The 10,740-nt window shown below is 41.7% G+C and overlaps 1 protein-coding gene across 1 annotated transcript in view; it reads right to left on the bottom strand.

The window, feature by feature from the left end:
- Positions 1-5,243: 5,243 nt before the first annotated feature.
- Positions 5,244-10,740, bottom strand: part of TNFAIP8L3 (TNF alpha induced protein 8 like 3) — a 46,349-nt gene continuing 40,852 nt past the window's right edge. The window contains exon 2 of the mRNA XM_061347401.1: positions 5,244-6,962. Coding sequence (XP_061203385.1) covers positions 6,400-6,962 — 563 coding nt within the window. The 3' untranslated portion in view covers positions 5,244-6,399. The remainder of the gene's footprint in view (positions 6,963-10,740) is intronic.

Genomic DNA, 10,740 nt, shown 5'->3' with positions numbered 1-10,740 from the left:
GTAACAGCTAAGTAGTTTTGTGACAGGAGGCAGGCATGAGAAATTGTATGGAAGCATCTCCTCGGTGATGATCTAAGGCCCTTCAGGTTAATTCCTGCCTGCAGTTCTTCCAGCCTGCAGTTCTTCCTGTCTCATGCTTCAGTCACATTCCCTTTCCTGTGACAGTCACTAAATATTTGTGTATGTCTAAGGATTAAGTTTAATGTGGATCAAGTCTGAGATACCTGAGCTGGAGATGGATGTCTGTGGACATGTTGACTAGTTGGTAGTTGGCTAGTGGACATGTTCATGACTCTCCAGTCAATCCTTTAAATTTAATCTGGCCGATCCCCTTTCATGTCCATGAAAATTCACATGGAAGAAATTTTCATTTCTTTTTACTTCTAATTATTTATAGCCTCAGTATGACTCTTTAAACCTTTGACTTGCAGAGAGGTGGCTGTGTTGTATGTGCATGGCCAGGAACTGCAGTAAGGCATAGGGCATCTAAACTAGAGCAGCATATGTGATGAATGTGCCTGTCTAGATTGTCTCCTTCCTGGAATAACTTCACAGTCTTGAAAATCCAGCAGTCTTAATTTATTTAGAAACTAAACGAAAACTATAATATTATTTATGACTGCTCATGTTTGTTATTTAAAAGCATCAGAGATTGTACACACAGTTCAGACATGGTATAAATGGATTCTACAGCAGAATTCTGTCTGTGTTTTATAGTAACAAGGAAATTCTTTGTTACGTTTCAGTGTTATCCTCACCTGATAAGCACTGGTTGTAAGGGAAAATAAAGTATTCTGTTACTTTGCTAATGTTCTGGTAAATGTTCATAAAAACATCCTAAGAATGGTTACCGTGCTGATAGTTTTGGGTTTTGGTGGGTTGGTTGGTTGGTTTGTTTGTCTGTTTTAGTCAAGCCACTTGTGTTATCACAAGTATAATATAAGCTCCTTTTTTATTGCTGTTTCAGTAATTTCTTACTGAGCAATTTAAAGTGCACTGAACCTGTAAATATACTTAATGTTGTGCATACTTTCATGTTTATTTGGCACTCCAAGACAGTTTATATAAATGAAAACTGATTTATAGTGGAATAATTTCGATCAAACTGTTTCCCTGCTGGTAAATCAGACTTGTGTTATGCAAGTATACTTGTGGCCTATGCATTTAAACCATTTCAGCAATGAGATGTTCAATGTCCTGGTGTTTAAAAAGAACAGTAAAAGACGATAATGCCTTGTGTTGTTCATATAATGTTCTTTATAACCTTTTTCACCACATGAATATTGTATGTTAAGCTATCAATATGCGAATTCAAAGTGCTGTATTGTAACATCACATAAAGGAGTTTGCAGGGCATTGTACCTGTGTTGGGTTTTTTTTAGATTGCCCAGCAAATGTTTTTCTTAATCTAGCACCTTCTTTGTGTTTCTTATAGTTTAATAAATTCAGTTTCATTAAGAAAGAATTAGCTTGATACTTGTTAAATATTCTTTGCTACCACACGTAGCAGTGCTTCTGCATATTAAGAACAAGGTTCCTTTTTAATTGTTTCTGTTTGCATCTGAGCAGTGATGAAGAATGTATTGCAGAAGTATTGAATCCATTGTGTTTGATATGTCCTGCAGCCTGTTGGAGGTGTAAGAGCGAAGTAGTACACGTCAGATCTTTTGAACAGTGTTCTGTGTGCCAGCTCATGTTACCCAATACTCTTTTTGTAATGCGAGATTGTAGAATTTGTTTTTAAGCATCTCAAGAGACTTCAGGGTCTCTTGTTATTTATAGTTGACAGCAATAGCATTTATTTTTAAGTCCAATGTTAACATAACACACCATTTGCTATAGTGCTGAGAAGGAGTTGGGATTTTATGATGTAATTGCTGAATTGAAGGTGGTCTAAGCTCATCTAAACTATGAGGGTATTTTTCATGGCATGGCTGGTGGTACGTAATAAGAATGTATGGGCACGGCAGTTCTGGCTGGGGAGCTTAGGCCCTGAAGAACCTCAGCAGTTTGGTGCTGGGAATCCCTCTGATCTGTAATCCATTTGTCTCTAAAATGAGATATAGCTGCATAAGTAATTGCACAAAGGAGTATTCTTTCATCTAGTTCTGTATTGAAAATCCTTTAGCAGGTATCTTCACTGTCTGTGGTGTTCCCATTTATTTTACCAGGTCTTGGGGGTTTAACCTATTTTCAGTGAAAGGGAGATAAGGTGCATAGAAATAGGCTAGAAGGAAGAGAGCATGTAATTTGTTTAGCACAAAGAAATTCACATTCGAGGGGCAACCAGAGGCCAGTCAGTATATATTGACCTTTCTGAACTGGCAGGTTAATAGAGTTTTGGACCAAACCGTTCGGTACCAGGAGATGGCACTGTTTACCGCTCTCTGCCGTTGGCAGCTTGGAGTTCTGCACATCTTTGAGTCAACAGGTAAGTGATTGTACTGGATCCGTATTTCAAGTGTTTGTCAGGCTGTCCCCGCTTAAACCAAGCATTTTCAGGTATTTCTAGTGATTAGGTAAGAAAATTGGTGGAAGTGCAATGTGGCAGTATGATGCAGTACCTTTGCCTAAACACAGATCTGCTGTTGTGTTATATTACTTTCTGCTAGGTATTACAAATCCCTTCTCATCCTTTAAGGACTCAAGAGAATAAATTTGTGTTATGCATGGCACTATCTTGAGGTTCTAACGTACTTGCAAGTAGGTCATGAATGACATTATCTGATGGCTTCTAAATATTGGGAAGGTACTTACATTTTATAAAGTCCCACTAGTAGTTTTTCAGCATAAAAAGCTGTATTATCTTTTCTGCAAGACTATGCATTGTCTCTGGCATTGAATGATGTGAAGACAGAAGCAGACCTGCTTAAATAGGCCAGTTAAGACTTGCTTTTGCATTTCTGCAGTTGTGATAAAACTTAATTCTGCTTTACCTCTTGGTTCTCTTCAGGGTCAGCTATTTATACACGTTTCTGTGGGAATGTTTCTCCAACACAAATAAGATTACATGTGCAGTGCAGTGTACTATTCTGTGGTACACGTACAATCTCATTAGGATGCCAGAAGTGGTCACTCCCTTGAGAGTTTCCTCTTCGTTACATTAAGTTGGCAGTGATGAAGCAAAGAATATTGTGTCCTGCCATGATATGATTCATAAAATTAATCTGGCAGCAATGTTTTAGCAGCAGTGTGGCTCAAAACACCATTTAGGAAGATTGCTTTAAACTTTTAAGGTAGTTGGCAGCTTTCTCTTTGTGCCAATTCTTAATTGCTTCCAGTATAATTGCTATGTCAGTTGTTTGCAAATCCTGAGCTCTTTCAGCCAAAACACTTTGCCCTTTTTTGGGAATAAGGATAGAAGAATATATGCTTGCTGTTGTTAAAATATTCTAGTAGGTTCTATCATCTCTGTGTTTAGGGCAGGGATCTGAAATCTTTCAGGGATGTGTCTTCTGCCTAACTTAAATCACATCAGCTAAACTGAGTTACACACGTCATGGAAAACTTGCAGGAAGGGGCTTGGTAGCGTTTTCCATCTGCTCTGGCCCTGACACAGGCTGCTGGTGCATTTTCTAGGCTGAACCCTGGTGACTGAGCTGTACCGCTAAACGCATTGAGTCAATGTAATTTGTTAGCTCAAGTGCTTGAGAACTTTGGCAAACAGAATTCATTTGCTGCTGATGCATGTTTGTCTTGCATCTGTGTGATAGCACAGAAATGTGGGTTTCCAGTTTTCTTTTAAGCCCTTAAACTACCCATCTACCTAACTCCTGCCTTCACAAAAATCTGGTCATCAAAGAGCATGCAGGTTGCAGAAGGTGACAACTGAGATTACCCAAATTCCCTTCTCTTTTGCTTAATTTAAGGTTACATTGGATGGTAGAATAAATAAAAGGAAGCAAAAAGGGCAGTAATCACACATTTTTAATCCACAAATATGATAATACATCATATACTTAGGGTGACCTGAACATTGCCCATATTTTAGCAATGTTATTACATACCAAGCTACAAATACAAAAGTAAACAATGGAGATACAGGATATGCAAGTATGAGAAATACTTGAAAACATCTCTTTCCTTAAGGCTACTCAGATTTATAAATAAAACACAGATGTTCAGCTGGTGTGTCTAAAATACCAGAATCTGAATATTGATACTTGCAACACACAAACAGAAAGTCACAGAGATCCCTTTCCTTTGGACATCTTGAATGTTAAATAATCCTTCTGGCTTTAAAAAGCAAAAGATCTTAAATTTGTTTGCCACAAGTGAAACGAGCACACGAAATCTGAAATGGGCACTGAGACAGGAGTGTTGGATCCAATAAATACGGTGCAAAAGCATCGACTGACAAGTACATGCTTGGAGAAAATGTAGCTAATGGTGCATGTACGTATGGCTCTGCAATGGGTGAGCTTGCAGCTCCAGATGTTGGTGTTCTGTTACCGTGCTGTGTTGCAAAGGAGTTGTCCACCTTCACTGACACTGACTGTAATTTTTATGGTTAAAGGAAAGATGAGGGGAAAATTTACATCGCTGCAAGCTGCTCTGCTAATATCTTGTGCTGCCATTTTTGCTATGCTCTGAATGGTTTCTCCTGGGAACAGATAAAAATCCATGTAGCACAATCCAAGTGAGTATGATATGGGTATGTGTATTCTCTGTATAAAGGTGTGATAGTCAGAACTGTTCTTGTAAGAGATAAAATACAGTTATGGTGAGGAAAGACAGAAGAAAAATTTTGAAGTTTTCTCTACCATCATAGTGTTTAAAAATTTAAATGAGAAACATGGCTTTTTTTAATCCTAGAGTAATAAATTATCAACACTGGAAGTTTTCTGTAGAGAGAAATGGCTTTCAAATGTATTTTCTTGTCTTTGTCAATTTTCAAACATATGCATCTTTGTATTACACGTGATATAGAAGGTGTTATCTCCAGATAATGGGATTATCTGCTATCTGTGTCAACTAAAAGGAGCTGGTACATGACCCTGAAATGCCAGTAGATGGAAGTGAGGCTGGATGATAACATGTTGAGGGCAAGGATAGATTTCTGAACACACTTCCTTTACTGTCAGCACCTTACCAGCTCCAGGATCCTAGAAGTGCCAAGCTTTGTCTATCTGCTCCCATTCTCCCTTAATCCTAACAAAACTGAACAGAAACTAATATTTCTTTGCCAAATGTTTCCAGATTGAAGTCATTGGTCTATTTCATTAAAAAAAAAGGGGGAAAAAAACCCAAGTCACTGACAACATTCTGAAGAAATCATTCATGAAGCTCCATGGAGTGGCTAAGACTGTTCTCTTCAGGCTCCTGCAGAGGCACTACCCTCAGACGGCACTGCAAGCATGAGTGGGGCTTCCTTTTTCACACCTGGTTTACTGTAGGCACAAATTAATGTCGTGGACATGTTAAACTGAGCGTTTTAGCTAGGTTGAATGTTTTGAGGATAGGGAATGAAAACGTCGCTCCATTGGTGTTGCTCCATTGGTGTCACTCCACTGGTGTCTTCATCATGTTCCTCTTCACAAGTGCAGTTTCAAAATCCTCGCAACGAATGTTTTGTTCTGTCAGCCAAAACAGTAAGAGCACAAAGAGCAGCACAACCTTTGGCCTAAACTTGCCTGATGTTACCAAATACACAAGCCCTGAGAGTGGGGAAACGGATGTACTGCTTTATCTAGTTTTCGGATTGCCTCTGAGCTCGAAATGTTGAGCTGCTTTTTCCAATTTAAAATGAAACCTTCCCTATGTTAGCAGGTATGAACCAAAACTCTCTAATGAAAACATTGCTTCATCAAGCAGTTCTTTAAATTTCTCCCACTTCTACTCAGTTTGTATTATTTGCTGTTCTCCTATCAGACTTCTTAAATACCATGCACAGTCAGAGATGGCTTCTCATATTGATTCCTGATCCTTTTGAAAGGAATGAGCTTAATCCATTACAGCCCTACTTTCTGTCTAAGCTTTTTCATGGAGATAATAAAAACATATGCACCAAGGGCCCGGGGGTAAATTCCATGCGTTCCTCTTTAGCCTTCACCTGTCTAATTTTACATAGCCATGCACCGGAGTTTACTTTCTTTTCCCATGTTCAGCCTTGTACACAAAGGTAGTAAGATCATGGTGTGTAGCAATCTCTTTCTCGACAATATCATCAGCCTTGTTCGCTCTGCTTCTTGGAAAAGACCAAGTTATTGGAACAAAACATTAAAATTGATAGCTTTCTGATTGAAGTTCATCATGAGCCTGGTGAGCACTTTCTGGCCCTTGTTGGAGACTGTACTAAGAGGCCTGTGGGAAGGAAGCTCACTTGCTCACCGTGGCTCATGAAGGGTGGCCAGTTCTAGAGAGAAGTTTTTGGTTGTCTTCTTGGTTTGGAGCGTAGTTTCAAAGGACCTTCTCATCAAGTAGTTTGTTGATGCCATCACAGATCTTTTTGAGGTACGGCCGACAATCCCCATCAAGACTGTACAGGGCAGTTAGAAACTCCACATCTGCAAAGTGGTTGAAGACGTGGTTGATGCGCCCGTGGGATCTTGGTGTCAGGTGTCGATCTACCAGTTCATGCACAAGGTCTTTACATTCATTCAGAAGTTCTGCAAGAACATTTCTGTCAAAAGTGTACTCTACCTCATAGAAACTGACAATTGTCATCGCAGTTTGGTTCAGCTTCTTCCTGAACTTGTCTACGATTTCCAGCTCTTCGTGGTTGAACTGATTATTTCGATACAGGATCCCAATTTTTATTGCCACTTTAATCAGGTCTTTCATAATTTTATGGGCTTCCTTTTTGTTTCTCGTATGTTCCTTCGTTACTTTGTACAGCTCATCAAAGATTTCACTGCTTGTGTCATCGATGAGCATGTTAGCCATGGTTTTGGTTGCCATTTTACTCAGGATCTTTTTCTGGGCTTGCAGTGCAAGATTCTTGGAACTGAAATAATCAGGACCTGTTTCAGAATAGGAGAGAAGAGGAGAAAGGTTAATTTTATTTGGTGAATAATTTTCACAAGCACTTAAGAAATTAGTATCTATGTGCTTAACTGAAACATTATGTGTAACACTGATCATTACATATAGTCATGGCTGCAGTAACAGGAACACTTCCAGCACTATTTCCAGGTATCCTTGGGGTCTCAGACATCCATGTCTCAGGTTTTGCTGTCACTGAGGTTTTTTTGCTTACAATTTCAGAACAGAACATTCTGGCAGGGGATATCTTGTGCTGGGTCTTTGCTAGGCTTTTAATTTTGAAGTTCAATATTAAAGCTTTCTTGGCAGAGAGATCCCTTGAGATGCTGCGGTCAAAATAATGCAGAAGCTATCAGAGAAAAGCAAAATGAGACAGTGACAAATAAATACATGACCCTGAAAGAGTTATGCTTTTGTCATTGGGAGGCACTGTTGTTCCACTGTTAGACTAAGCAGCATCAGCTAAGGACTAACAAGACAGATTCAATTCATCAGCGTGGATTTGGCACATGGTTTAGTGATGGACTTTGCAGTGCTGGGTTAATGGTTGGACTTGATAATCTTACAGGTCTTTTCTAACCTCACTGATTCCATGATTTATTTTGCTTTAATCACTAGTAGTGATGCCTTTCCTGATTGTTACAGGTTTGCAAAGTTACAGGATGTGATTTTTGTGACATGTTGGTACTTCAGTGCATGCAGTCCCACCACATGAACGCACCCGAGCTATTTGCTCTACATTTATCAAATAAATATCTTGGACTTTTTATCTTTGACCCATCTGTGCGAGTTTCACTCAGCACCTGAGTGAGCATGTGGCTGGACTCTATCCAATGAGCTTCTATAATTATTGCTAGAGGTTAATTTGACCTTCCTCTGGTTTTCACATGAATGTTGTTTTTTAACTGACCCTGTATAGAGAAAGTAGACGAAACAGAAAGCTTTTGTATGAAATAATCATCCATTTTAATATTAGGGTACTGAAGTCTCTGTTGGATCAAAGGGCATTTTGTCACTGTAGCCAAATGCTGGTGAGTATGTACTTGGGCTTACAGCTGATGAGGTGGGTGCTGAGTGCCAGCAGAGAGGCCTCTTTGGTACCAGATACCTTCCTCACCTTCCCCTCACACCTCCTCTCAGTGTTTGCTCATGCAGAGGTGATGCCTGTCTTTAACCTGCCAGCTGTAGACCTCACTCTGCTCACTGGGAGACCAGAGCCTTGGCTGGTGCAAGAGGAATGGAGGTAACTACCGACAGGTTATGGATAACAGTGACAATCGCAGTTTCCAGTGCTGATTTGGTTTTGGAGGCTGGGTGGGTTGAAGCTGCTTTGGGAACAGTCACCCCACTGTGCAGCTGTCGCCTGTCACATCTGTCCATGGCTCAGTCTGCTCTGCAGCCTCGCTCAGGCTGCCATGGGCTCACCCTGTCCTTCCTCCCCGTGCTCCCTACATCCTCTCATGAGGATAAAGGGGCACTGGGTGCCTGTGCTCACTTTGAATAAGTAACCCTCTGAATTTCTTCTGTTTAAATCCTGTTTTCCAAGTTAGCTGGAATATTAAAGTTGTCATCTTTCTTTGTGTGCTACAGCTGTACTACTGCGCAGCATGAAAGAGTAACATTTAATTGCAAATGAACCACCACCTGGAAAAAATAATTCAATGTGCTTAAAAGAATTGTCTGTCATTTGGAGAGAAAATTGTGGGGCTGAGCTGCCGACTGGAGGAAATGGAAAAAACTGTGATTTAATCTAGAAACGATAAAACCAGGATGAAAGCATTCTTTCACTTAGCAGTACGTGGGTATATAAATAGTATCAGTGATGAATAATTATATGCATTTGATACAGTAAAATGGAAGATTAATGTTAGCGTCTGTTCCTGTAGTGTTTGCTATTAATCAAGTGGATGCAGTTGTTCAGTATCTGTTTTGATCAAAACCTCCAAATAACTGCAGTTAGAATATTGAGTTTTCTAATGTTCATGACACGTGTGTGTCACTGTCACCAGGTCACAGACCTGATGGCTCCTGCTGTGCCCGGCTCCGCTGCAGGGAGGGTTCAGCCGAGCCATGGCAATTCTGCAACTGGAGCCAAAGCAGCGGCTGCGGAGCACAGAAAGCGGTGGCTGGCAAAGCACCGCGTCCCCTCGTGCATCTCTGGTGTGCCAGCACATCTGTGTGGGAGCCAGGACCAGCACAACCACCAGCGCATTCTCACACACACAGGCAAGCAGCTGCCCTCCCATCTATGTGCCTTCTGAGAGACATTTGCTGCTATATGAGCACATCAAAGCTTCTAGTAAACTTAGCAGAAGGGAGGTTTGTTTGGCCCCAAGTAAGTAGTTCTGAGGTATGTTCCTGTATTCAAAGTCTCGGCTGTCATCCATGAAACTGAACAGAGCATGATCTTAAAAGGTGGGTTTCTTCCCCCACGACACCCCTGGGTTTGGTACCTTAAATGACAGTAACACAGTTCCCAGTGAAAGGTGCACAAGCTATGAAATGGGCAGTGCAGCTAGAGAGCATCAGGAGTTTAACTAAATGTTAAGGCTGGAGCATTTTTCCATGGCAAATCCCAAGAGTGGTATCTGCTATTTAACAGCATGAGGCTGAGCTCCTTCTCACCTTTCTAGAAGTGAAATAAAATACTCTGTTACTTCATTGGCGCTGCTAAACTTTTTTCTAGAAGCTGTATTCCCCATTCCTCTGTCCTTTCCTTTACCAGGCCCTAATGCTATATCCATCCCCTCCTCTCATATCTCTTGCTCTCCTCTGCTCAAATCAGGACCCCAGTTTCCTGGCTCCTATCCTTCCTGTGGCCCCCTTCACCACTCTGTGCTCTTGCCTCTCCAGCTTGTCTCACCACGGCAGCTCTCCACCTCAGGGTGCTCAGAGCCCTCAGAAGCCAGGTAAATCCAACTACTTTGTGCACTTCTTTCCCCTGCCACCTTCCATGATTTGTGCTGCTCTGGTGTATAATCTGTGATAGCTGGTAATTAGTTTCACCACCATGACTGCCATGCACTTCTCCCAGTCGCCTGTCCCAAGTGGACAAGGTGCCAATGGAGAAGGGCAGTGCTTGGTGGGGACACAGCACCTGTAGCACAGGATGGTGCTGTGTGTTAATCCAGAAGCTGCAGCCTCTGCCACATCAAGAAACTGCTGAAAGCTCAGGGAGGAGGAGCACTGATGCATACCAGCTGCGTGAGCAAGAGCCCAACCTGGACTCTGGGATCAGTGCTCCGCAGAGCCTCAGCCCCCGGTCTCCGGGTGCCCGAGTGCCGGCTGGTGGGGTCAGGCAATGTGCATGCAGTGAGGAGGAGGTAGATCACAGCCATCAGCCCCCTTGTGCAGCCCAGACAATGGCGTGGGGGCTGTTTGCAAAGGGCTGTGCTCAGCTTTGCTTGTATTCGGGGCATGCACAGCTTTACAGCAGGGTGTGCTGGAAGGCGTGAGAGAGGCTGTTTGGATCCCTGCCTCCCAAATCACGTCGTGTTCAGACACCCAGGTGATGCTTTGCCTTTCCAAGATCACAAGTAGTCAGCCCCATGATTAAATCCAGGCTTTCACGGGGACTGCAGGTTTACTGTGGCAGTCTTTTCTTCCTGCAGCACATTGCTCATTACACAAAAAAACATCTTTGCCTCCTACATACAGCAATTCTATTTTCTGCTTGCTTTCATACAGCAAAACAAATCGGCAACAACATTATAGATGCCATTAGCTTTCAGGAACATTACACCAAAGCTAAAAATG

This window comes from Neopsephotus bourkii, unplaced genomic scaffold (genome assembly GCF_033783945.1).
Source record: "Neopsephotus bourkii isolate Nb327-2 ecotype Australia unplaced genomic scaffold, CSIRO-AGI_Nbou_v1 NB_318, whole genome shotgun sequence".
NCBI classification, from domain to species: Eukaryota; Metazoa; Chordata; class Aves; order Psittaciformes; family Psittacidae; genus Neopsephotus; species Neopsephotus bourkii.
This window is presented reverse-complemented; position numbering and strand designations above follow the sequence as displayed.